Source organism: Dromaius novaehollandiae, chromosome 1 (assembly GCF_036370855.1).
Source record: "Dromaius novaehollandiae isolate bDroNov1 chromosome 1, bDroNov1.hap1, whole genome shotgun sequence".
Classification (NCBI taxonomy): domain Eukaryota; kingdom Metazoa; phylum Chordata; class Aves; order Casuariiformes; family Dromaiidae; genus Dromaius; species Dromaius novaehollandiae.
The window spans coordinates 35,978,306-36,006,252 of NC_088098.1; the positions used below are offsets into that span (position 1 = coordinate 35,978,306).

General features: G+C 38.3%; 1 protein-coding gene across 5 annotated transcripts in view; it reads left to right on the forward strand.

Moving 5' to 3' along the window:
- The first annotated feature begins 1,004 nt into the window (after positions 1-1,004).
- The window catches only part of CPSF6 (cleavage and polyadenylation specific factor 6), a 36,075-nt gene continuing 9,132 nt past the window's right edge, over positions 1,005-27,947 (forward strand). The window contains exons 1-10 of one of the 5 annotated variants that reach the window (XM_064508903.1): positions 1,005-1,196; positions 9,616-9,825; positions 11,731-11,834; positions 12,607-12,752; positions 14,950-15,123; positions 16,338-16,842; positions 18,087-18,179; positions 19,177-19,292; positions 19,634-19,787; positions 20,330-20,524. In XM_064508903.1, coding sequence (XP_064364973.1) covers positions 1,137-1,196; positions 9,616-9,825; positions 11,731-11,834; positions 12,607-12,752; positions 14,950-15,123; positions 16,338-16,842; positions 18,087-18,179; positions 19,177-19,292; positions 19,634-19,787; positions 20,330-20,519 — 1,752 coding nt within the window. In that variant the 5' untranslated portion in view covers positions 1,005-1,136 and the 3' untranslated portion in view covers positions 20,520-20,524. The remainder of the gene's footprint in view (positions 1,197-9,615; positions 9,826-11,730; positions 11,835-12,606; positions 12,753-14,949; positions 15,124-16,337; positions 16,843-18,086; positions 18,180-19,176; positions 19,293-19,633; positions 19,788-20,329; positions 20,525-27,947) is intronic. The other 4 variants (XM_064508900.1, XM_064508908.1, XM_064508913.1 and 1 more) reach the window with 4 other exon arrangements.

Here is a 27,947-nt window from a genome sequence, read left to right on the forward strand (position 1 = left end):
AAGAAATCTCAGAATAACACCTAAGCACTTTCATGCCTAAGGAATATATCTGGACCGCTGGGAAGGTGTGCTCCACAGCATATCCCCTTGCTGTGGTTCTCTGGTATTTCAGCTTTCTGGTCCAACCGTATTTCTTTCCAATAGAGATGACAATGTGGGGGCAGAGATGGTATGTACGAATTCCTGGACCCAGCATGAAGTCAGGATGGGTTGCAACATGCACCCTGATCCAGGAACTGGCAAACACTCTCAGTCACGGAAAAAGAAATTTTAAATCAACCTGCAATCAGCATTTAGCATTTTTATTCCTTGCATCAATGGTTTTATTCATTCATTAATTCAGCCAGAGGAACACCAGCTTTTTACTGTAAAATCATAAGGTAAAAAAAATAGTTTATTTTTGCATGTGCGACATAACATGCATTGTAGAACATCATGTATGTTGCACATTGTATTCAAGGAGCTGCTCACTGAAATCACCTGGAGCTTGAACGTGTATAAGGCACATTCATTCAAAAATAATTTGAATGTGTAGCTACAAAACTAAGAGTTATGAATACACAAAAAAAATTGAAAGATTCATTTTCTTAATTTTCTTCACTGTGTGACATTAAAACTGAACTCTGTAACAGCAGAAAATTGCGCGGTGCGGCTGAGGGCAGAAGAGCACATGCCGGTCCGCATCCGCCCTGCACCGTGCCCGGAGCCCAGCACCGCCTCCCCGAACGCGGACGCGGCGCTTCGCTTCCATTTTGTCTCTGCGCACGGAGGCGCCCGGCTTTCCATGCGGGCCGCTCCCCCGCGCCGGGCCGCGTCCTCCTCGGGGCGAGCGAGGAAAACCCAGAAGGCGCCCGCAGCGGGGGCCCGCGGGCCACGAGAGCTGGGGACCGCGAGGACGAGCGGTGCCGGCGCCCCGCCGCGTTCCCGCCGCCATCCGGGCCCGGCCGCGCTCAGGCCGCTCCCCCGCGGGCGGGCCGGCCGACTCTAACGGCTGCCGCCACTTCTGCGGCGGCCGGAAGCCCCCCTCCTCTGGCGGAAGTGACGCCTCCTGCCGTGCCCTCCTCCCTGGCGGCGGCGGCGGCGGCAGAGCCGGGCGCGGCTGGCGGCGGCCCGAGGCACGGCGGGCGGGCGGGATCATGGCGGACGGCGTGGACCACATCGACATCTACGCCGATGTGGGCGAGGAGTTCAACCAGGTACGCGCGGCCGCGCCGCGCCCCTCCCCTCCCCGCTCCGCGGGGCCCTCGGCGCGGCCGGGCCGGGCCGGGCCTGGCGGCGGCCGCGCCATTGTTCGGTCGGCGCCGCGCCGAGGCCCGCGGCGCCGTCGCTGCCCCCCGCGCCGCGGCCAGGCCGCGCCTCGGGCCCGGCCCCCGGGGGCTGCCGGCGCCGCGCTTGGCTCGGCGGGGAGGGAGGGGGCGCCCGGCCGCGGTCTCCGCGGGGAAGCGGGCGCCGGGCGCGCAGGGAGGGAGGCGGCGAGCACCTTCCCTTCCTCTTTCCCTCCCTCCGCCGGCCGCCGCGCAGCAGCGGCGCAAAATCTCGCTCGCGCCGCACGGCGGAGGAGGCCGTGCGAGGCGAGACCCTGCCGGATGTGGTGGCGGCGGAGGGGAAATACTGCCATTGTTCGCCGATGAGCGAAAAAGCCGCCGTGCGGGAGCCGTTTCTCGGCCGCTCTGTGCGGGGGAGGTTGAACTAGTGCAGCTTTCGTTATGCAGGAGGGGAGAAACCGTCTTCGTTTTTCTCTCTCTTTTTCTCCTAGTGTTTAGAAAAGACATACCTCTCCTCTAGAGGAGTGCCATCCTAGTGAGGAAGTGGTGTTGAAATAAACAGAACTTCTCTGGATTACAAGTAGTTGATTCTTCTGGTTCCTTTTTTCCCTTCATCTCTCCCCAAAGAGTGTTGTGCCTACTTTCCCACCGAGAGCTGATGTTTGCATCAGATTTGTGTGCCATCTGTCACGTTTGCAACTACTCCACTTCTCTAGGTTGTGTTGCCCCAGATTGCATTGTTCTTGCCCTAGAACATAAATAACCAAGAACAGCTATGCTTCCAAAGACTTAGCAGGCTTACTGAGTGAGGCCCCATGCTTTGCCTGCATGCCTCACAGAGAACTGGGAGACAATAGGTTATGGAAGTCACAGTTAATTTGGATAGCTAATCATAATTCTCTCAGGAAGCTTTAATTCTTTAGCTATGCATTGATAAAGTAAGTCAGAAGATTAGCAGTCTCACAAAGGTATACTATTTAGGAATGTCGGATCAGATTAGCAGACAAGGAAGAGAACTGAATTACTCTCTTACTTAGCTCTTAGATTGTCTAGAGGTGAAGGAGGCTTTCACCCTTACAACTGAAAGTTTGTTACATGAAATTAAATTAGGGTAACCCCAGCACAAATAACATTTATTGTAAGGGTACATCTATTCTTTTTATTATCTTCTTTTTTTTAATCAGTTCTAAGTAAAACACTGATAGCAAATTAAGTCTTCCAGAGCAGCTAGTTGCATCCAGTAGTGCTGGATATGTGGTGTAAATTCACAGGTGCAGAAGCCCTCAAAGTTGAATAATTTATGGCTGCAAGTATAGTGCAGATACATACTGCCAGAGCAAAACTGATGAGGATATTCCGTTTCACACAGTATAACGATATGCTCCTGATCTACCGAGGTACTGGCTGATTTTGACATTCCCCATAGCCATTTTACTAGGGAGGGTGATTGCACAGATGAAGAGATTCTAGTGATAATTTGTTTGGTTTAGATGATTCCACCAGTCAGAAGTACCTTTTGGTCTTTTCACTGCACTCATTCCAGTTGTTCTCCTGCTGGGGCTGCATTCTGCACTCTTTGTTACTTCCCCAGTTTGTGACTCTGGCAGAGCATAGGGGAGAAAAATGACAAGAAACTGGTACCCCTTTTTCCTCAGCTTGCTTCTATTATTTGCAGAATTTTGCTCGTGACTCTTTGAGGTTTGATTTTCATGACTTTCATGTTATGTCAGGACCTGCTCAGTTGAACAGTATTGCTTTAAAATAGAAAGTAATAGTGGGAGACTGACACCTCTGCACGTTCCCATTTTGTTCTGTCAAGTACGGAGGAAGGCTGGTTACTATCTACAGTAGCGCTTACTGCCCCTAATTCTGATATCATTGTGGTGGATCTTTCAGAAACTTTGGTGGTCTCTGATCTGGACTTTACAGCTTAAATTGATAAGACAGAGGGTTGACACATGGCATGGGGAGAAAGTGATTAGCATTATTAAATTGTTTACATAGCAGACATTTTACAGGGTGCTGTATTTGTAATGAAAGCTTGCTGTATGTGTAAAGCAGTAAGCGATTATTCTTGGATTAGGTGGTCCTAGGTTAATTTGACTTATGAATATTCATTTGAATTGGTCTACAGAAACCATTTCCAGTCGTTTTGCCAGTAGCAGGGACTGAAAATACACTGTTGTGGCTTTGTCATTCTTCTAAGTACAGAATAACTGTATTTATACTCAAGCTAGGAAAAAACTTTTCCTTACATCTGTGGTGTTTCGAATAGGTCTATAAGGACTTGTCATTGGATGAGTTTCCATCCGTTGCTTTGTTGTGTTGTGGGCATCAAGGTACTCCTTCTTGGATCTCTTCTGGGATTTTTGTATGCACCTTTTAGGAGAAGAGATGTTCTACTTGATTATTGCTAAATGAACTGCAGGTTACAAGGGTGAAATAAAGACCACAGAGCCACAGGTTTACCATCTGGTTAAGCTGGATGAAAGTGAGAAATATCTTGGGTTATATTGGTGTTGGTTACCATGAGCTGGCTAGCATGAGTTGAAATCAAATCCTTTAGCGGAAGCACATCCTTTCCATTTCATCTGGTGCTCATCAAAACTATACGTCTATGTTGCTGCTCACCCTTTCATTAACTTACCATTCATCATATGTGTATTCTTCGTCCTTGTGTTTACAGCTTTAATCAATTTGGCTCCTACAGTTTTTATTTATTTATTTATTGTGCTTTCCATTTTTTCTTGTGCTCTTCTTTTTTGGAGAACTCGATTGAGTCATGTCATTTTTCATTTTCTTCCTCTAAGCTGGCTTCTCCGTCCAGTGATGTTTTGTATTACGTTCAAGTTTTGTTTTGAAGAAGGAGTTTCATATATGCAGGCCCTCTGGCGTACATTGCATGTGACCTGTAAGAAGTATGTATTGCTTGGCCTATTTTACTTTGGCCATTTCTATTCTCTGTTCATGTAAATGGCTGGGGCTGGCATCCTCTACATGGCAGAAGACTGCAATAAGATTAGGGGTACTTTAGCAAATATCACTGTGTATTTTAGTACACAATGAATGATAAAGAGGAGGCTGTGTGTGAAGGCAGCTTGGGTCTGGCTCAAGGTTCCCTGCACCTTTGGCTAGCAAACTGGGTTACTTCCCTGCAGTCATGAAGATGGGACCACACATTGTCTCTTCCTATGTTTTTTTTTTTAATTTTTATATATATATAATATATATATAATAATATATATTTTTTATATATATAAAAATACATACATTATATATAAAAAACGAACATACATAAATACACGTGTGTGTGTATATATATATATAGAGAGAGAGAGAGAGAGAATTACTGTTTCGTATCCTCTCCTTGATCAGGAGCTACTCTTGTTATTTTAATGATGTGGAAAAAACACTTACGTTGTTAATACTCTGGTGAGTATACTTGCATAATTGCATTGCGGATATGTCTAAACATGCCTGTAGAGTTCTAGTTTGATAATTTAAATGCTAACAAATTAGAAATTAAACAATTTTGACTTGGTATTTTGTAGTTGAATAATAGAAGTGATTTAGAGGGAGTAAGCAGCTAAAAGGCTAATTATCTGGCAACCTCTGTGGCTACAGATTCTTGGGAACATATGTTACTCTCTTGACTTCTTGTCTGGAACAAAGAGAAAATAATTTTTTTTTCTTTTGTGTAATAAATAATAAAACCCAGTGTTTGATGGTCATGTAAAACAGGTTGTTAAAAACAGGCTTTAAATTGGGAAGTCAGTTACCTCATTATTGGAGGAGGCGGATGCATTTTGATCTGATTAATTTCTGCTCAAGAAGGGCAGTACTATCTCAGTTGTAAAAAGCATATCCTGGCAGGCTTGCATTTATTTTAAAAAGTATACACAATACATACAGCATATGTATAGCTAGTTTGGGTCAGTTGCGTTGGCCCTCTGAAAGGGGTGGAGATTACCTCTGTGCATTTGTGTATTTGCGGATATTCTACTCCAAAGAAAACTTGGGACTGTCTCATCTGGAGCCTCTTAGTTTTGTTATAATGCAAACAGTGATACTACCATTATTTAACGCAAGCTTTTGACTTCTTGGAAATTTTAGCTGCTGTACTTGACAAGTGGTCAGGTTGCTTAGGGCTTAGTAGTGTGCCAGTTGTAGAGCAGGGAACATTTGGGCCTGTGGAGCAAATGTGAATCTTACGGGCTTGCGGGCTTGTCCGCCATCTTGCACGTTACTGCTACAGGGAATGTGTTATTTTAGAAACATCAAAGGCCTCTGTTTTGTTTAAGTTTGTGTTCAGACAGCTAATCAAAACCAGAAAGGTAGTCGTTCCCTTTCTTTTTCTTCCCCCCCCCCACCTCTCTAATTTGTGATTTTTCAGGACCTACAAACTTTATTTAAAGTGAAGATGCAAGCATTTATTTAGAGTTTTTGACCACATATAATATAACTTGAAGGGAAGAAAATAATGGAGAAAACAGAAAATTTGCTTTTTATTAATGTTTTTTCAAAAACAGTAGTAGTAAGTTTTGTCCCTTGTGAAGTTTAATTTATACCACTGTTTTTTTGTAATGCCTTTTGGGGATGTAGTTTAGTGTTTGACTCTCAAATTGAACAGAGTTGAGAGGAAAAAGAACAAGTCTCAGATAGGTATAGTTTACAGAAATTTTACAAGACTGTTTCCAAAACAGCCTTTGTAAATGAGCGTACCAGTTCTTCATTGCAGCTACAATGAGCAAGGGTGATGAGTTTCAAACAGAAATAACACACTTAATTTGTCCCTTTTGGACATAGCCATAATATTCCATGTAAATCTAAATTGCGGGTGCCCCGATATTCAGTTGAACAGTAGCCTGAAAGTGTCCTGTCTCCTCCCTATGTCCATACCCCCCCCCCCAAAAGGAACTCTTAAGTGCTAGGGCAACATGAATGCTGCGATTACAGGTGAAAAGACATTTATTCGCATACCAGATGCCTGTTAAAGGGGAGCATGCAAGGGATTAAAGGAGCTATGACCCTGACTTAGGAGCCAGAGGTGCTGTGGCCCTGCTGTACACAGTCATGAAACTAGTACGTGCTGGGTCTTCTATGGACAGGTTGATGATTTCTCATGAGGTATAATCTCCATGGTGAAGAGGAGGGTGGAACTTGGTTTGTTCAGCATGCACTGAGTAGACATTTTGTAAACACTGCCATGTGTTTATGGCATTCAAACTGGAATGTTGCAACACACTGCAAGTAGTAATCAAAATGCAACATGTGGAGGAAGGGCTAACTGGAAGTTTAAAGCTAGCTGGGCATGAGTCTTTGAGAACAGATCATTTCAGTACCCGGGTTATTCATCCAATCCCACTGAATAGCATTGAACATGCCATTTCAGTCCTGATTTTCCTGAGCAAATGATCTAAGTATTTTGATCAGTATTTGACCAGTAGTCTAGTGGAAGCATGGGCTATGGAGGTATATTGCTACTCTGATTTGCGAGTAGAAGGAGTCACAATAATGATGCTAACTTTGTTTTCTGGCATGTATATCTGTAAGCAAGTGCAATTGAGCAGAAATAATTTTTCTTCATGCTTGATGGTCCCCTCTTAACTGAGGAAGTCAACAGAAGTCAAAAATAATTCCTGATACGAATAAAGCATTTGTTGAAATAGTCAAGACTAGAGAAGTTATACTTCTTGTATTCTTATCCATCTAAATCTGGGAAAGAAAGGCGTTATATGCCTGTGAAGGAGGAAAGGTTGTTGCATCTTGTGCAATAGCCATTGAGACATCTCTTTCCCATCCATGCTTGCAGTTGCTGACTAGAATTACTTTTAATCATCTAACCACACACCTTGTTGACAGAGTGGTGACTGAATGAATTCTGTGCTGGCTGCAAAACCAGCGCGATGTGGGAAGAGATTATAATGAGCAATGTTCTGTGGTGTCTTTATTGATTTAAATGAAGGCATCGATGCTGTCGGGCACTTTGGTCTCTGAAAAAATCATATGCAAACTACACTGCCCTGGTAGTTCCCTCCTTCAGTGGTGATCTGAAAGCCTATGTACTAGGAATCTAATCTATATCAGAGGAGTTCCTTGTGAGTAAGGGAGTCCAGCAGAGCTGTGTACAGGTATCTACTCTGGTTGGTATTTTGGTAATGTTGACTTCAGCATTGTCAAACAGAGAGAGGTAAGACTGATGGCTGCCTGTTTGGAAATGTCTACCAAGACTAAATTATAATTCCCTGAAGTCATCATCCATACACACAAATGACTATGGAATTACTGCACATTTAATAGAGGATTTCCTTAATTGCCTTGTGACATCATCCATAATCTTGTTGCAAGATGTCATGTTTGAGCCTGTCCTAGGCAGTTCTTTGAACCAACTTTGATTAACTATGATGACAAAAGGAATCAAACTGAGAACAGAAAACTGGACAGACTACATGAAAATATGCAATCCTTACTTAATTTAGTGTTGATAAACTTTCTAAGTAAGAGATACATTTTCTGTTAAAGTTCAGAGTTTATTGGGACTGTGCAGTTTACTGAGGATCAAATCCACTTGTTTGACAGTGCCAAAACTCTGCTTATCTGGTTTTGCTTATTGTATGGATATCCTCTCCCTATGAGTAGCAGTTGCTAATGAGGAATGTTTTCATATTTTAAATGAGCTGATCCTCTGATGATAGTTGTGCATGGATTTGGTGTTCAGGCAGGATGCCTGTGTGGGTTTCTAGACACAAATTCACAAGGTAGCAGACACAGAGGTGTATCAAATACCTGGTAAGGCTGTTTCTGTCCTGGGTCAGGGTAGAAGACTCCAGAATCCTCTGCAGGCTTTTGAAGTCCAACTTTTGCATGTGGCAAAACAACACGTGCAAGTCAATATAACAGTTTTGAGGGTACCCTGAAATCCTCTCCTAAGCTTTATCAGACCACTGTTACTTGTTGAGAAGAAGTTATTAATTTCCTGATAGAAATTCAGATGGTGCCTCTCCTTCACACAAGTTAGGTAGTGAAAAACAGTGATGACATCCCACTGTGGAAGTGATCACTATTGACTAGGGTGAATGACAGTATAAGATGAAAAATGGCAAGTATCAAGAGAAGTCCTTGTTTTCAAAGTAGTTCCTTGATGTGAAGATACAACACATTCATATTTGGAATTAAGTGATCCCACTCCTTAAGGTTACACTATTTTAAAAAATATTTTCCATGGTTTTGTTGAAGATGTTTTCATTTACAGTCAAAATATTTTACTCTTTTCTTAATTTTCTTTGTCTTTTGTGATGACAGTACTGTTGTTGCTAATAAAAAGAAACAGGGCTTGGTAGTAGCAGATCAGCGGATTGAGGCAGTTGGTGCTCAGGCCCCTACATCTGACACAATGTTCGGATGTTCTGCATCAGACTAAATTTAGTCTGGTCTTTTGGACCAAATATTCCCACCACACTTACGATTCAAAGCTGTCTGAAGGACCAGTGATTGATCTTGACCCTTCTGTTCCTATTTAGCAAATGCAGTTGTTGAGCTCATGGAGCAGAGCTTCTGAAAAGAAACTGTCATTTCCGTTTCCTCTGAAAGAAATCTAGTTCAGTTGGCCAGAACTGTGCTGTAAACTGAAACAGCCCAAGGGAAAAGGGAATGATTCACTCCAAACCCCCACAATACTTTTCTGAACCAAAATGTTCAGAGACAGCTTTGATGTAGCCTGTGATACTGTAGAATAGTCCTGCTGTAGCCCATCAGTAAATAAATGTTTAATGCACACAACCTTTGGGTTTATTAAGTGTAAAGGAACAGTATAGAATTCTGTTCCTTTCTGGCCCCTCTGTGAATGAGAAGGTAAAAAATCAGGTTAGGAATGCAATAGAAATCTGAAATGTAGAATATTGTGTTTATCATTAGGGCTCTTCTGGAAGCTCAGTCTGTTCTCTCTACCAAATGTTTTGATGGAGAAAATACTGACTTTTAGAGTTGATGTTAGCCTGTTGTTTCGCACATTGTTCGTACTTGCTAACCTCTAGAATTTTGGGAGTAAGGCTTGTTTTCTTTTGGATTTCTGTTTGTATTACAAGGGCAAAAGTGTCACATTGTAAAACAGTGGTGGGAGGTATTTTTTGCTCATTTTTGTGCCTGTTTAGAATATAATAGAAGTCATAAGAATTTTACATGCTAATATAGAAGAAATTGGGGCTTAGCTTTTCAGCAGGGATGATGTGTAGGTGTCTCATCAAACTTACCATGTCTGTGGAATGTGGCAGTTACCAGAGCATTTTATTTAGAATAAATTTTAGGAGTGCTTAATGTTAAATATAATCTAGGTCTGTCTTTTATATTTTAGGAAGCTGAATATGGTGGGCATGATCAGATTGATTTGTACGATGATGTAATTTCTCCATCTGCAAATAATGGAGATGCCCCAGAAGATCGTGACTACATGGATTCTCTCCCACCATCAGTTGGAGATGATGTAGGTAAAGGAGCTGCACCAAATGTTGTCTATACATATACTGGAAAGAGAATTGCCTTGTATATTGGAAATCTTACTTGGGTAAGTATCTTACTACTATTTAGTTGTAGCTGGGGATTCTAAAATTATGAGTATAATTCTTTGTAAATATTTTTGTTTTAAAAATGAGTGTTATCTGAAATACTAAGAGTACAGCAAAGCAGATTTTTTTTTCTGCAAGTTAGTTCGCCCGTCTAGAGCTGTCTTGAGGTCTAAAAATGGAGGAAATTTTCAGTAAATACAAACTTCAAAGTTTTCTCTCCTGTTTTATTATGAAGGGATGTTTATACTACCATCTGCTTAAGGTTTTCAGAGAATTGAGTGAAAGAGGACAACATACTTAAAATTATCAAATACTTTATGCCTGTAGATACTTTAAGGCTACCAAACTAATCTGTTTTTGAGTAATCCCTTGCTGAAGCTTTTATTTTAAAAGGGAACTGTACATTTCTCTAAGATTTTATTGGAATTACTTTTCATCCTTTTTCCAGGGCCTTTTCCAATTCCCTTTTTCTAGGGCAGTGACTTGCAACAAAACTGTTTTCAGGTATTTACTTTAAGGCAGTCCTCGGAGTAAGGGGTTTGGGATAACTCACTGAACTGCAGTTTTCCTTAAGACAGTTACATTTGTTTGCATTAAATCATTTTAAAATGAGTTGCAGTTAAGCAAAGAAAGTGCAAGTAGCTTGTCAGTAGCTGGATTAACTAGAGTTTATATTAACCATTTACCTGAAATCCAGTTCTTCTAAGACCATGCACGCAAAATTCTCATTCAAGGCTTTTTCCCTCTGTTGAAATGTTTATTAGTGCTAAACTTGCAAAAGAATGATTCATGGGTTCTTAGGTGTTTTTCATTAATTATTACAGTATCCTAATTTCAGGACTTAATAGGTAAGTGAAGAGTAATTGACTTAACAGTTGTACTCTAAAACATGTATATGTGAGTGGAATGAGTAAAATGCACATGGGTTAGCTGAACTCCTCCATGTCAGACATCATGATTCGTTAGGCAGCAGTTTGTAGCTGTTACTGATTATATGGCTTCTCAAATAAAGCTGTCTGCGAAAAGTGTGTTTACCTACTTGAGCGCTGCCATTGAGATATTTTTCTTAGCAATTAGATCTCAGCAAAGTAATTTGTTGAATTTTTAAAGGAAGCATTGATTTGAGGGAGATCAGAGAAGTAGTTCAGAACCTTGAAAGCCTGCTTTGCACTTTCCATCATGAAATTTAAGGGGATGATGGAGTTACAGAAGTAGGAAGAAAACCATCTTTGGATGTGAGTGAAATTGTTAAACATTTCGCATTAACTATTAGGAAGTTACTCAAAGTAGGTTTGGTTAAGTGGAGCTATATATCCACGGCTGCTGAAGCAGTGTTACTAACCATGTTTTCTGTACCAGTTTCCCTTCTTTTTTCTGTAAATATTGCTACTTTTGTGCAAGTAATACGTGATTCACTAGAACCTCACTAATCAGAGCTCTTATAAAGAGCACCTGGTTAATATGGTGTTTAAAATTGAAATTTTGAAAATAATAGAATCGGCAGGAGAAAAAACTGACTGGATATGGAAAGACATAACAGCTATTGAAATAATCAGTTTAAGTCTAGCAATCTTGAAAATGTGTACTTTCAGAAAAAAAGTTATTCAAATACAAATGGTATTTGGCATACTATAGCTAGCATATTCTGTAGAAGGGCTGATGCAATATAGTGTATGATAAGCACGTATGTTTTAAAACTGAATTTTCTGATAAATTTAAAATATAAATGACTAATCTCCAAAAGTCAGAAAATATTGATAACCTCAGAAAAGTATTCATTTTGATGACTTTCACAACAAAATAGAAATTAGTGATTTTAGCATGGACGACTTGGTTGCCCTTTTCATGGACTTTTGGTGTTTTAGATAAGTTTTCATAGTTGTATATTAAAATATATTTTTCAGTGGACGACAGATGAAGACTTAACAGAAGCAGTTCATTCATTGGGAGTAAATGATATTTTGGAGATAAAATTTTTTGAAAATCGTGCTAATGGCCAGTCTAAAGGGTAAGAACTTGTAATTTGTTTTCTCTGTGAATGGACTGAAAATTGAGAGGGTGAAAATGGTGGAAGAGCTGTCATTTTTTGCAACTGACAGTATGTGAACTGATTACCTTTGCGAATATACTCAACGATGATTGGGCATAACATTTCATAGTAATGATTTAAATTTCAGGCATAAATTTTTATGACAATATGATCTGTTTTATTATTTTGTGAGTTAAATTTTATTGGTAATCCTTATTAAGGCTGTATTCCTAAATTTTAGTTAGTGTGGTGGTGATACTTGTAGTCTCTCGTAATGTAAATGCTGTTCTCTCTCCCTCCCTGCCCTCATTATTAAATCTTAAATGCTTGATTTTCCATTAATTTTTGAAAGCAAGTGCTTGAGCCTTTTTTTTTCCCCACTGGCAACCTAATTTTCCTTGCATGACTGTGCCTGTGTCTCTCCTTAGTAGTAATGAAATTTAACACAGTGAATGCATAATAATAACTCAGTCATATGTATTTATATATCGTATATTCACACTGTACCACAAAGCTGCCTTTGTGTGATATATTTTGATATATCTTGTAGCTGTATTGCTTTTTTTTTTGTCTTAAATGAGTTATCTTATTTGTCTTTGAAACCGGGCTAGGATAAGTAAGGCAGTATTTAAGTGAGGAGGTATTTAGTTTTCAAATATTCTTTTACTTGCTGCATATAATGTTTTTCTTGAGGCATCAGAATATTCAGGGAACAGAAAAACTGTGATGCAACTTTTTTCCTTTCTTTCAGGTTTGCCCTTGTGGGTGTGGGATCTGAAGCATCCTCCAAAAAACTGATGGATCTGTTGCCTAAAAGAGAATTGCATGGGCAAAATCCTGTTGTAACTCCATGTAATAAACAGTTTCTGAGTCAGTTTGAAATGCAGTCAAGGAAAAGTAAGCCTTTCTTGTGTTCTGTTGTGGGAAAATAGAAGTTTATTCCAAAAGTGGTGATGCAGTTTTGCTTTCAGCATCTGATAATTTGTACATGGCTTAAAATAGCTATAAGATACTTAGTCAGATGAATGAAGTTGTAGTTTTGTTTAAAGATGATCCTCTTTTTTTAAAAAAAAAAAATACTGAAAGTCTTGTTTGAATAGGAGATAGCATGCACTGGAAGAAGATCGCAGCTTCATAAACTCATGTGTTAAAGATGGAGAAGCTTTCTTAATTCCTTTTTATGGATTTAATTTTAAAAAATCATGAATTTAGAAATTAAACATTTGTAGACAAATTGGATTAAATTCTGATGTCTAAGTTGTCCTTAGGACGGGACAGGGGAAGTTAGGCTGGCTCTTCCACGTTTCTTTCTCTTCCACATGGCTTCAGACTTGTTTAGCTTGGTATGCTCTTGAGGTGAGAATCACATAGAATTTGTCTGTCGACTGTTCCTATAACGAGCTCTTGAAAGCATTGGCTAATTCCAGTCAAATTTGACCAAAGGGAAGAGCTCTCATGACAACCGAGCTTCTGTAAGCTTCATGAACTTATGAGACCACTGAAGAAGTCTTACAGGGCTCTGCTGTTGGGAAGTTGTAGCATGGGCTGACAGCTTGCTAGACACCAGCGTTGCGCAGTGCCATAAGCGCCATGAACTGTTGTATTGGTAGTGGCTGTCCTTTTGCAGCGCTGTAGCCTGCCTTTCACTGGCGGCCTGGGCAGTGTCTCCACTGCCTCGATGACAGTATATTCCCTTCTACTCAGGCCATTACTCTCACAGCCTGACCCCTGCAAACTCCCATACTGCTGTTACGGCAGGCTCTTGTGGGAAGTGATGCTGCCAGGGTAGGAATTGCCCCCTCACCCCTACCCCTTGTTTGGAGCTTTGGCTTTACATTAGGGAACCCAATTTTGTGCTTGCACAACACGATTAGTCAGCCATGCAGCACCTGCCCTGACCAGCAGGTGCTCTAAACAGCATCAACAGCATCATAAGCAGGGAGAGCCAGTAGGGTGTTTGAGTAGGTTTTGATGAAAAATATGTAGTTACTGTAGGGAAAATATTTTTGGGGGTGGAGGGAACCACCTGCTGTACTGGAGAGGACACCCAGGGAGGATGCTTGTCTGTGGATCCTGTTACTACTTCTCCCAGTTGGCCCCTGGGAAAAGGTTTTCTTTTTTGCTCCTATCTGTCTCTCCCTCTCTTCCTTTCTCCATTCATTTTTATTTTTCCCCAGAAGTAACTTTCACTTTTACGGTTGATGCAGGCCATCAGCTATGGACCCTACCAATTAATTTTTGTGTTTGTGAACCTGTCTCAACATTCTTTGTGCCCCAGGAGATTCCCCATCAAAGGCAGACCTTAAATATGTCTTAAATGAGGAGACAGCTTGAGTTGCCACTCAGACCATCTTGGATAGCAAAGTCAGAAAACTATTAGACATATTTCTGTGCAAAGTCAGTTCTGCTCTGGTGCTTACCAGACAAACAAGCCTCCTTAGATGTTAAAAAGCTGAATGCTTTCTGCAGAAACAATTAGAGCTATGTAGAGCATTCGTTACTTATTTATTAAGCCCTTCTTCAGAGCAGCTTCTAGGAATCGTTAGTGAACTGAGCTTGAATCAGAAGAGTGAAATTACATGATGTTTTAAGCCAATCCAACTTGGTGTTCTTGTGACTCTGCTTCCTCCCTTGCTGCAATATTGATGCTATTCTGACCCCACAGGGAGCAGGTTTAACATGCTAAGATAAGAGGAAATTATTGACTTTTTTTTTTTCCTGGGTTAGCTTTCTGTCACCTTCCTGGCTCAGACAGGCTTTAGTTTTGGTGGAAGGGTGGGAGTGTTTACCTGAGGAAGGAAGAGTTGGTGACAGCACCAGCTTATGTCAGTTTACTGTTCTTACTGCACTTGAATTAGTCCCGTAACAATCTGTGAATTTTTTTGCCTGTTAAGTAGGGACAAACACGTTTTTCCGTAAAGCACTTAAGATTCCTCTTTGTAAAGTTCTGTGAAAGCTCAGAGAATCATTATGTACTGTTACTGAAGTGGTGTTTCAGATTATGCTTTAGCACTACATAAAACTTTAGATCAAGAATTGAAATGCTTTATTCTAATTTGAATTATATAATTAAACTTTTGCCTTCCATTTGCAGCCACACAGTCTGGTCAGATGTCTGGGGAAGGTAAAGCTGGTCCACCAGGCGGAAGCTCACGTGCAGCATTTCCACCTAGTAACAGAGGGCGAGGCCGTTTTCCAGGTGCTATTCCAGGTGGAGACAGATTCCCTGGACCAGCAGGGCCAGGAGGGCCACCACCACCTTTTCCAGGTAAAATATATAATACGTGAGGCTTTGGTTTTATTTCTGTTTTCTTGTATTAATACAGCATACTTATTTGGGGAATTAAAAAATCAAGGTAATTTGGTTAGTATGTTGTAATGAACGTTCACAACTGGGGTGCAGGATTCTCAGTATCATTTGTTGCTGTTCAAAATAGGGAGTTCTACTTCCAACATCAAAGGTTATTTTGAAGTGCTAAGTAAATAAATAGATAAATAGTTTTGATAGTGATATAAACACATTTTAGAGACATTCTGTATAGTGTGCCAATGTATTTTTTTTAAAGCATGAAAAAAACTAAGGAAGATCATGTTAGGAAACAGATTTGTCTTTACTGAAGTGTAGTTCAGATTTTCTCACTAGCTGTGTGGGGTGAGAATGTCTGTGTTGCGGATCAGTTGTCCAGTAGCATAAAGTAATTGCATTCCTTACTGCATTGCTATTTTGCGTATGATCAGAAATTCAGCTTTCATTCATGGCCACTGGCAGGTCAGTTAGCTGGCACTTAGAATACCTCTTACTTGAGGAGGTGTTTGTGTGTAGTCAGGGACCTTTTACGGGACAAATCTCCATCATGCACTGGGCTTGCATGTTAAGCTCTCATTTCAGATAAAGCCTTTTTAATAAATGTCAGTCTGCAGTAGATTGTCTATTAACACTGAAAGGGAAATGGTTAGATTGAAAAACTACTGATGAGTACCTGGTCATTCTGTAGTAGATTGTCTACTAACGCTCAAAAGGAAATGGTCAAATTGGAAAACCACTAATTGAGGTAATCTGAAGGTAGGTTTGGGTACTTCGTTTGCCTGACCTTCTCCAATACATTTTTTTTCCATATTTTTAATATGTATTTTATTTTATGCCCCGTCTGAGAGACCAGCTGCAAGTATTAGTAGGCTGCAATCTTTTCTAGTTTTGTAAGCTTTGGATTTTTTGGTGACGATAGCAGGTGACTAAATAATTTTTTTCTTTGTTTACTTGTTTTCACGTTAATGGTGTTCTGTCTGGAATATCGATAAAGAAGTAACTGTTTAAAATTTACCAAATTACCTGTCCCTAACGTGGGACCATGTATGCCTTGTGCAAGTTGCATGATTGTTCAGTGAGATTAAAAAAAAACAAAAAAAATTAATCACTTCAATAAGACTTTTATTTCCCTCTTTTTTTTCTTTTTTTTCTTTTTTCTTTTTTCTTTTTTTTAGCTGGACAAACTCCCCCACGTCCACCCTTAGGTCCTCCAGGTCCACCAGGCCCACCAGGCCCTCCACCTCCTGGTCAGGTCCTTCCTCCTCCACTAGCTGGACCTCCTAATCGTGGTGACCGTCCACCACCACCAGTTCTGTTTCCAGGGCAGCCTTTTGGTCAGCCTCCACTTGGGCCACTTCCTCCAGGCCCTCCACCACCAGTTCCAGGCTATGGACCACCACCAGGTCCACCACCACCGCAGCAGGGTCCACCTCCACCTCCAGGTCCATTTCCCCCTCGTCCGCCTGGCCCTCTTGGCCCACCCCTGACTCTTGCTCCTCCTCCACATCTCCCTGGGCCACCTCCAGGTGCCCCACCGCCTGCACCACATGTGAATCCAGCTTTCTTCCCCCCACCCGCCAATAGTGGCATACCTACTTCAGACAGCCGTGGCCCACCTCCAACAGATCCGTATGGCCGACCTCCACCATATGACAGAGGTGACTATGGGCCACCTGGAAGGTGAGTGCTTTTGGTGTAATGTGTTTGATAGCAGTGGGTTTTATTCCTTGTAGGAAGCGTTTGATTTTCTTTTTAAAGCAAACTTTTTAGAAATAATGGAAAATAAGGCTGGAAGGGATCCCATGAGGCTTCTGACTTTCCCCTTTTCACTTCTTTCAGTGAAACATATCTCAGAAATGTATTTGTAGAATTAAGAAAGTCTTGAAATGCAACACTAGTGTTCTTATTTTCCCCTTTTCATCTCCGAACTGTTTGTCTTCACTGTTCATGTTTGGTGTCATTCCATGTGTTCTATCTGCAAACTTACTCATCACTTCTTATGCAGTGGCTTGTGGTTATGCTTCTGTCTCAACTTGAAATTTTCATCTGTACCCTTATCATCTTGCTTTGCAAGCTGTCTTGTTAGAACACTCAAGAATTTTCCTTTTTGAATGCATACATGTGTTGAGTACAGTGCAGTACCAAGATCTATGGCTGTGTCATTTTCATCTTTTAGCAGCTCTGCTGGAACACTTCCTCTTCATTGATTCAACTTAAAGTTAGTCTTTTTGTCTCAAAAAACAGGTGTGGATTTACTCCAAGGCTTTTATCTTCATTTTCTGTCAAATTGCTTCTGCTCATTTGGTACAGTCTTGCTGTGTTTGTAGCAGTAGCCTTTTCTATGGTTAATCTGATCTGGGACAGAGTTTTCGGGTCTCTCTGACTTGACTCATCAGACTTTTCAGATCTTGTTTGAAACATCTTCATCTGTGCTTTCAAATATCTCTGTCTTGCTGCTGTTTCTTAATTTTCACTATATTTGTATTCTTTAAAACATTTTGGGATAAATTGTAAGAAATGTACTTGTAGTTACATATGGATTTTTCAGTTGTGATTTTACTCCTAGTATGAGAGACTTCTTGCATAAAGCTGTTTTTCTGCAAAGACACTTTGCTTTGATGCTTCCTTTTACATATAATCACAAAGGTTTTTTTTTTTTTTTTTGAAGGAGAAATAAGCATTTGTACATATTATGTTCATACAGAAACTGTAGAAACTCAAGCATTTGGCATATTTGCCTGAAATAGAATAAATAAGTTTCTTTTGACAGACAAAATGTAGGTTGTCCGCAGTTTATAGAATGGTTGGGGAGGGAAGGAGTGGGAATAGGACAGTATCACTTTACTTGCTGTCCAGTATTTTCATTAATAATGTTAAAACTATCATCCATAACTATTTAAATTGTCATTAATTATATATCATAGGCGTTTCACTGGAAATAACATGTCCATAAGAGAAAAAATACATTTTCCATTCTATGGGAGGCACACGAAAAATAATACTCAAAACTCAGGGAGGTATGAATTTTTAGACATTTCCTCTTATGCTAAACTGGCTATAGGATCTTGTTCCACTTCTTGCACTTAAGAGGATAGCATTGCTTATGATTCTGCATTTTCTTTCTACCGGAAGAACTAACACTGTTTTAGAAATATCATCAAGCAGTAGGCCAGTTTGACAGTCTCAACTTTTGTCTCTAACACATTCTTCCAGATTTTCTGTATGGTGCAGAGGCTGGTTAATAGGACACTGCAAAACTTTAGGGAAATTTTTTTATAGGTTAACTTACGTTACTTTGGAAACCATGTATAGGCAGCTAATAATTAAAGAAAAAAGTGTAAATGAGAGTACAAGGATTCTCCTTTATTGCTTCCTCCTTACTATGACCAGTTTGGAGATAAATTCAGAGTACCTTGAACTTGACCAGAAACACACACACACAAAAATAAAATTAGCTGTAAAATGTTGAAGTGTCTTTCAGGAAATAGAGTGTTTTAAAGATGATAGACTGAATTTGCTTTTCCTAAGTTATAGCATTCTGGTCTGAGGAATCTGGAAAACAGGAACGTATAGTTCTAATTCCAGTATTGTTATAAAAATGATCTCTAATTTTGCTCAAAATGCATCACGCATGTACTTGCATTTCCACATCCATTCAATTGGGATAATATTTACTTACATACCTTCAAGGATGTTATGAAAGTAGTCATATTTGTAAAGCACAGTATTAAGTGCTGCTGAATCTTCACAGTAAATGGCATGAACAAGAATAAGCCTGTTTTATATAGCAGATATCATAACTGTGTTTTGTTTTGTTTTGTTTTACTTTTTTCTTTTAGCCTTCAGGATTTTATACTGTAACATGGTCCTTAACAAAGCAAAAACCAAACACAGATCCTGCTTTCTTTTCTGTTTGTCACTTTGCTTAAAGTTGCAAATTTGGATTGTTAAAACTGCAATGCTATCTTCATAAGTTTTTCTGACCTTTTTAAATAGTAGTTTTATTACTTGCAGAGAAATGGATGCTGCCAGGACACCTCTAAGTGAAGCAGAATTTGAAGAAATCATGAATAGAAATAGGGCGATCTCAAGCAGTGCCATTTCAAGAGCTGTATCAGATGCCAGTGCTGGTCAGTAAAACTCGATTAATGTTTCCCATTCTACATGACTGGAAAGAGTTTATAGTTTTCCTATTAAGAAACTTGCTGCCTGAAGCCACATTTTTCTGATTATTATGATGTGAGACTGAATTGAGGCACAATCTGTGACTGATTTTTGTATTGTACTCAAACTAGTTTTTGAGAATACCTTCTGATTACTAAGCTGGACAGTATTTTAGTATTTGGTCCTACAGTAAATTATTTGGATGGCTGTTGAAGAGAAGATGCTCCAAATGGTAATATTATTACAGATGATAAATCTCTGTTTTAATTTGCATAATTTTCTAATAATGACTTTATATCATTTTCAGGGGATTATGGAAGTGCTATAGAGACCTTGGTAACTGCGATTTCCTTAATTAAACAGTCCAAAGTATCTGCAGATGATCGTTGTAAAGTACTTATTAGCTCTCTTCAGGATTGCCTTCATGGAATTGAGTCCAAGTCTTATGGTTCTGGATCCAGGTAAAACTTTCCTCTTCCATCTGCAACTGTTTATTAAAAGGGAAGGTACTACCTAGTACAAATCAGAGATTAGTATTTCTTTAAAAGCTTAAATAACACCTGTTTCAGAGTTAGTCCAACCATCGAGCCTATAGTACATTTGGATACTGTAGCAGTAGTATAGCTGACCTTGAATATTAAAAGCACAAAGACAGCTGTTGCTGGCACAGATTTTCAGTATTCATATTAGCAGCCACATTGTAGTGATCGTTTGAGGTATGGTGTATTCCTCCAGCTGATTTCAGCCGCCTTGTCCTCCATTCTGTCCATGTGCTTTCTGACTTTTGCTTGAAGATTAGGAAGTGGATGACACCTCCCTACTATCTGTAACTGAGTCCTTAGCCACCACCTTCTATACCAGCTATCTTTCATGTTATATACCAAAACAGTTCTGCACCACAGTGAACAGGTATTTCTCTCATATCGTTTTTTGATCACAAAATCAACATGTAGATAGATGGCTTGTAGTTTGAAGAAAAATTTAATGAAGTAATTTCTTTTAGAAGACGTGAACGATCCAGGGAGAGGGACCACAGTAGGTCAAGAGAAAAAAGCAGACGCCACAAATCACGTAGCAGAGATCGTCATGATGACTATTACCGGGAAAGAAGCCGTGAAAGAGAGAGGCATCGTGACCGTGACAGAGACCGCGACAGAGAACGTGACAGAGAGAGGGAATATCGTCATCGTTAGAGAAGGTGAGCAGTTGTTTCATGTTCTTGAATTTAACTGTTACTGATTTACTGAAAGTAACTACTCTAGATTTGAGATTATTTACACAGTTAATGTCTGTGTTTAAATGGTCCAGCAGTATGTACTGAATCACTTTCTTCTTGTAGCATCTGAAATAAACTTAGGTAAGTAATGACAGGTAACTCTGGTTGTGGGAGGGAGGGAGTATTTGTGTGATTCCTTTCTTCTGCAGATTGCATGCCTTCTTTCTAATCTTCTGTGGTGTGGTATTAACTGTTGCAGTTCTTATGAAGGGGGATTAAACCAATTCTTAAAAAAGCAGTAAGCCAGACTCATAAATCTGCTCTCTCAAATCTTAGAAAATTATACCAAACTTGTGGGTTTATTTTCATTTGTATTTCAAATAAAAAATCAACCTGTGCAAGGACTGCAGCATTTAGCACTTTATATGTATTGTCTGGATTATTTCAGTGTAGGAAGCACATGTACTTACTGTTGCAGTCCTTACACAAGTGGATTTTTTTTTTAACAGTTCTCAGTGACTTTTACTCAAATTCAAGAAATGTAGCCAGACTTTGCTCTTTAATTTATGAAATGTGGCCTCTCAGTATTTTCTGTCTTTTTCTTATCTTTCAACCAAGTTCAGGTATTACATTCAATTAGATTGACGGTTGGTTGTTTTCCCCTCCACTGCCCTGCTTTTTCATTCCTCCACCCATTTGGTAGTAAAGCCATTGTCTGAAGATGAATAAACAGATGAATGACACAAGGATTGGTTCTTTTCTGGTTGTTCACATGCTAAAGTGTTCTTTTATTTCATATATCTGCAGTCGTGCATGCATTAAATATCTAGATAGCTACGGAGTAGCACTTTGAAAAATGCTTTTTTCAGTGTGCTACTGAGAACTTTAAAATACATAGGAATGCTCATCACATTACATAATGTCCCATTTTGAGGATCAGTAATTTGAACTGTTCATGATTCCTTGTATTTGACAGTTGGAATAAAAACCTGCCTCGTGCTTTCATTGAGGTAGTCTTTTTCCCTTTTTAGGAGAATTCTCTGCTAAATCTACTTTAAAATTGAAATTTAGCAGACTTGCTTGTCTGCCTAACTTCATTTCTTATGTTTACCTTCACATTTGGTTTCCACATTTGCATGTGGCACTTATTCATGGAAACTCATTTGTAGAAGTTAAATAAAGCAAAACTTTCTAGAAGTCATGTAAACTATATTCCTAAGTAAAAATAGACCTATAATTTTGTATCAATTGAATGTCAGTTTTTCATAGTAGGCTTCTGTGGCACTGAGTCCTGGAGAGAACAAAATGTGATACTAAACAGTCCAGCCTATTCAGTGTTACGTGGGATGCTGTTTTGGGTTCATGTGCTAACAGGGGACATGTAAAGCAGTAATGGACCAAGAAAAGGGGAGTCAAAGGCTTAAATAGGAAGGTGAAATGTGGCACTTGAAATAAAGCCAACAGTAGTATATATCTCTTAATGCCACTTTTTGTTATAAAAAATGGCTTGGTAAAATATTTCTGGAATTTCATAAAAAAATAGCAGCTGTGGTCCTTAATTGTAAAATGTCAGAACATAAAAATGCAGATTTAACAAAAATAAATGTAGTTTCTCTTGTCGAATTGGATTTTGTGATATTTGCCAATAGTTGTTATTAATAGGAAGTAATCATTGAGCTGAACTATGGATGCATTTCCAGAGTTTTTTTTACTTCTGATGGAAAGAAGCAAGCTATACTAAAAATTGTTCATAGTTTGGAATTTAAGGGTTTTTTTTGTTTGTTTTTGCTTTTTTAACCCTTGACATGCTTTGTTAATAAAGCTTTAATTTTTGTGTATGTAGACTGTAATGTATGTAGATGTGGAGTTTCTGTGCCAAGTACAGATTCCTCCCCCTCCAACCCCCCCAAGGAAACATATCCAAGGTCATTAGGTTGCATTTTGTAATTACCGAAACACAATTTTAAAATGAATTTTAATCCTATTGTGAGACTGTGATTTCAGTCTCTGTTCAGGTGGGATTTACATATGCAACTTGCTTCAACTTTGCTATGTGCTGGGACTTCACTTTTTTCAGAGGAGTTGTATAGATAAGATTCCCTTGCACAAAGAAGAAAATAGGTCAGAAGAACTTGATTAAAGGGCAAATTTAGTATTCTGTGTGTAAATGAAAGCATTTGGTATTTTTGAAAAGATAAGTTGTAAACATTTTGTTGTGTTACTGTCTTAATGAAGGAGGACTTTTTTGTAGTTTTGTTTTTATATATATATATATATATAAAAAAAATACAGTGATCTTCTGGTTTGTATGTTTCATTTCCACCAAGATGTATGTCACCATACATTTTTTTGTTTTGTTCTTTACATTGCTTAATATTCATAAACTGATTTAACAATCTCAGTCATATAATAAATAACAGCAGTACTGAAAGGAACTGCTCCCCATATCACTGTGTTTTACCAGATAACTTGGATTTGCTTGTGTGCCTGCATCCCTTGAATGGCACCTATACTTCTTATTTCTATGTGTACCTATAGTCATAACTGTGAAACTGTATTGGCATATTTTAAAAAAGTGTTACACATCTAGTTTAGAAGGGATTTGAAGGTTCATTGTGAACATTTTGTGTACAGTGAAATTCAGTTTGTATTGTATTTACTTACATTTATAGAGATGGATTAAATGGGAGTAAATTATTAAATGTGTTCTATAAAACTCTCTCTCTCCAAAAAAAATCAGATGTACCATAGCAGGTATTTACACTTCTGTTTGTACACTTTATTATTTAAAATTACATTGTTACAAGATTGTTGTGTGCCTTCATTTGAGTAAAGCTTTCATATACATTGATAATACATTTTTCAGAATTACTATAAACTGAATGTTTCCTTGAAACATCTTGCCTTTACTAGTAGAAAGACTTATCAGTGTTTTAAAAAAAAGACAAATGTCCAGCCTGTAGGAGTAAAAAAAAATGATAGAATCATATTTAGAAGCATTAATAGTAAAGTGAATGTGTACAAACAGAATAGTAATATAACTTCATCAGAATGAGCCCTGACTTTTTTTAGACAGCTTTTTTTTTTTTAGTTTAACTGATATTTTAATGATGTGTTTTAGCTGATACCTTGTCCCAATCTTAATTTGTCTGAATTTCTATAACTGCTGAATGTTAAGCTTTTCATTTTATGTTTTCGTTATTGGGTCAATTGATTATTTTCTATTTAAAATGGATTTGGACTGAATTGCAAAGAAAAACTGCACTAACATTGTAACAGCTGATATGTATGTAGACTTTGTATTCCGTATTTCATGGCTTTTCTCTGATTTTTGTGCTCTCAAACCACTGTAAGCAAAATCATGTAAAGTCAAATGTACTCTGAGGCTCACATTCTTCTTCAAAATGTGCTTTCATCTATTCCTGAAATAGTTTTGAGCTTTGGAGTGTTTTAAGAACTAACACGGTGGCATTTTTTGGTGTCAGGAGGGGAAATGGTACTTGATAGTATTAATAGCATTTGTTATATTTTTGTCTGTATAAATAGGAACTGGCCTGTTAGAGTGTATTAGCAACCACATAATCAGTAAGCAAAATATGAAAATAAACTAGCCTTTTAAGACACCTTGTAAATTAATAGAAAAATGCCTGTTTTGTAATTGTTTTAATAACAAGCTTCTGGTTAATAGCTGAATTTTAGGTGAATCATGGTAGCGTTGTTCAAGAACGAGGAGTAGATAGCTGCCTGGGACTATTTCATTATTATTAAGCTATTATGAACATTATTTACCCAATCTCTCTTTTTTTAAAAATGTGCGTTATTGAGGAAGCATTTCTGTGGGGCTGAAAAAAAAGACCACTTTTACAGAATGTAGAGTATTATTTTTATTTTTTCCCCAAACTCTTAGCAGAATGTTTGACACTTTTTTACTGCATCTAGCACTCATCAGATGAAAAATGCTCTGTGCATCTGACTCAGTATTTGAAACCCACTGTAGAGGAGTGAAAAGACAAGAAGTGCCACTGTTTCATGTGCTTCTTAAAGTATTTTATGGCTACTTTAGTGCTTCATAGAAGCATGTTTCCTTCTTACAGATGTTTAGTGACATCCCTCATTTTCTTGAGGGGAGATAGGGTGGTTCCAGAGCCAAATGAACCAAAAGAGCTTATGCTATTGTTTATTTTCAAATTTGTAGCTACTTAACTTACTACGTTTTTTCCATGAACACGTTGCTGTAATTTCATTGTCTTCTGAGGTGTTTTAAGACACGTTTGTATTTTTATATTCCCCACATCCTGTGCCTTTTTCCCTTTTGTTTGTGAAGTTGGCAGTTCTGACAAATTTGAGCACCATAAAAGTTCCCCAAGAAACTAGTCTTCAAGGCTGTATAATATTTGAAACAAGTTACTAGCACGCGTAAATGCTGGATTGATAGCGTTCTTCAAAGAATGAACAAATTCATTTTTCCCCCCTTTTGCTCATTGTGGTTTGAGAACTAAGATTTCTTATTTAAAAAAAGGAAAAAAAAAAAAAAAAAAGAAATGAGAGCTCTTCATTTTGTTTTCCTGTGGCAGCCTGATCTACCTTTTTGTGTCTTTCTCATATATTAATGTTAAAGATACTTACCTACCTCACAGCTTTTTAATTTGTGAACTAAAATCTAGGTTTTTTTCTGAACACACCTGTGTGTTCATCAGTTACTTCCGGTGAATAGACAAGCTGGGATAATAGATGATGACATATTATGAATGAAACTATAGTTTGGGAATATACTTTTCTTTTTCCCTGTATGAATTTTTGTGGTGTAGGAAATTGTTCTGTTCAAAATTATACACTATAAGATTGAGCAAAGATATCAGGTAAGTACAGTGGTAATAGGAAAAGAGGGAATAAACGGAAAGTGCTAATGATGAAAGAATAGCGGTTTGTAAATGAACAGAAACTGATAATGTATCCTAACTTACATGTAGAAAGACAAATACAGAGTCAAGCTTGAAACTGCTTCCTTCTCACTGTGTTGTAGCTAAACCATCATGTTGTTTGGAAGTCTGTGATATTCTAGAACTTAGGCTGGGTTAAAACAAACTTTGGCCATGAAGATGTAGGGTGTGAGGCTTTTCTTTTTTTTGGTGTGGCATTTTTGCTTTGCATAAACTTTTTTTATTTATAGAATAAAAAGAATTACGTAAGTCATTCTTAGGAGCAATTAGGATATAATGACAAATGTGTCATTCATCTTGCTCAAATGTGAACACATTGGGAGACTGAAATTCAATTCCTGAAAATATCAGATTATTTATATTACACCAGATTATATTACACCATCTTACCTAAACTTAAAGGGCATGTGCACAATACAGCTTTAAATTACTGTAGAATTTTCAGACTTTACAAGCTGTTTAAAGCTTTCATATGCATATTTGGATGATCAGAATTAAAGGAAAGAAGAGTTGCTACTGCAAGATGCTTTAAATATCTATCTATCTGTGGGGTTTTTATTCTAAGATTCTGTCTTCAAGTGTGAAAACTGGTGCTCAAGTTGCATCTTGCTAAAATATAAAAATGTTTGTTCACTTAAGTTAAAGTTCTGGGATTTCATTTATAAAATATTCTGGCATAAAATACTAAATTTTAAACCACGGAAGAACTATTTAACAAATAAGTCTGAAATCTGGATTTTATTAGAAATGCTAAGAAACTGTTTGCTGTATGTTGTTAAATTGTACAAATTTAATCTATGCTTGGGACAGATAGCTCAAGTTAACTTTAGGCAGACAGAAAAGAGTATTGCCAAGAAGCATTAACTAGAGCTTTAATGTTATTTTTCTTCCCTCTTTTTTTTTTAAAAAAAAAGTTGTTTCTTGCTTCAATATTCTACTTCCTTGTAGAATACTGAAGAGTGCTGAATATGAAGGTATAATCCATACGGTTTAATTTCTTCCTTTTGGAACTACCTTAGTTTTCTAATTTTGCCAAACTACAGTGGCAGAATACTTGGAACCAAAATTTATACCACTTTGGGGGATTTTAATGGGTAACATTTTTATAAAATGAAGGTTCAGTGTGATGCTGACCATCTTAAAATCCCTATATTGAAAAGCATTGATCCTCAGTACAGTTTATCATGCATTCTTTAAAGTTCCTGTAGTTCCATAATTCCCTTACAAATCTAGCAAATTTTTCCCAGGAACTGAAGCTTTCTTATGCTAGTATTATAAATCATATATACGGTGCTCTGGATCTGTTAACTGTCGCCATAGAAATGATAAAGATCCATAATTCTTGCCACAGCAATTGTACTATGAGAGCAGCAAATTCTGACATACAGTCTCACAGCTGTCATATACTTATTTGCTCCACTGAAAAACTGAGACCCTCCCCTGTCTGTCCGTGCTGACTTAGCTTGCAGCTCTAAATACGTCCTTTTGTGAGGGTAGCACTTCCTCACTTTGCTACTGAAAAGTTAAGTTTTAAAAGCACTTTTGGAGATTTTGGTCTCTGGGGAAGGAATTTCCCCAAGAGCAGTTACTGGTCAATACATTCATCACTGGAGAGGAAAGTCTGTGAATGAGAGAAGAAATTCCAGTCACTGCTTCACATTTGGATTAATTTATGTTCACACTGTAGTATATAGGGCCTAAACTTCTTGGCTATAGCTATTTTAATGTTGTTAATAATGGTCATTTTGAGGAAAGGAAGAAGGTGTCAGTTATTCATACAAAAATCAGTTACTTTGTTTCTGAACTGTTTTGAATCACCATAATAGTAAAAGGATCTTTGACAGCTGTGTACTGGTGCATGTTCATGAAATTGCTCCTCTAAATGTCTGTTTTTCAAATGAACAGTTTAATGTGTTGGCTTTTTATACAATTTGATTTAAATTATTTTGAAATTATTGAATGTTGAAATTGTGAATTACTAATGAAATGAAGCTAATTAATTATGTTTTGTAATGGAATTCAACTGAAATCCTGTGTATGGAATTATACCATCCCAAGTATTTTGTGAACTGTTACAGTAATTATCTTTGAATGGTGTGGTTCATAATTTGCTAAAATAGATGAGAGTAGGAAGTAGGGTTTGGGGATTTTTCTAGGGAAAGTAGGTGAGAAAACCTGCAAATCTATATTGTATTATTTGAAAACTGGGTTCTTGTGACTAGAATTTGAGAGTGTACTTTTAGATGTGAAGCCCATACTGCTTGCCACTAGTCTGAAAATCTTTGAGTATTGATATCAGATTCTGTGCACTTTCAAATGTTACTGAGCTGTAAGCCATCCACTTCATTTTATAATCAGTGCATTATTTAAATGTCAAGTAGATCAGTTTAAAACTGCTGTAAGTGGGCAGGCAAACATGTAAAGGAAAAATCTAGTTGTGGCAAAATTATCTTACGTGCTTTCTC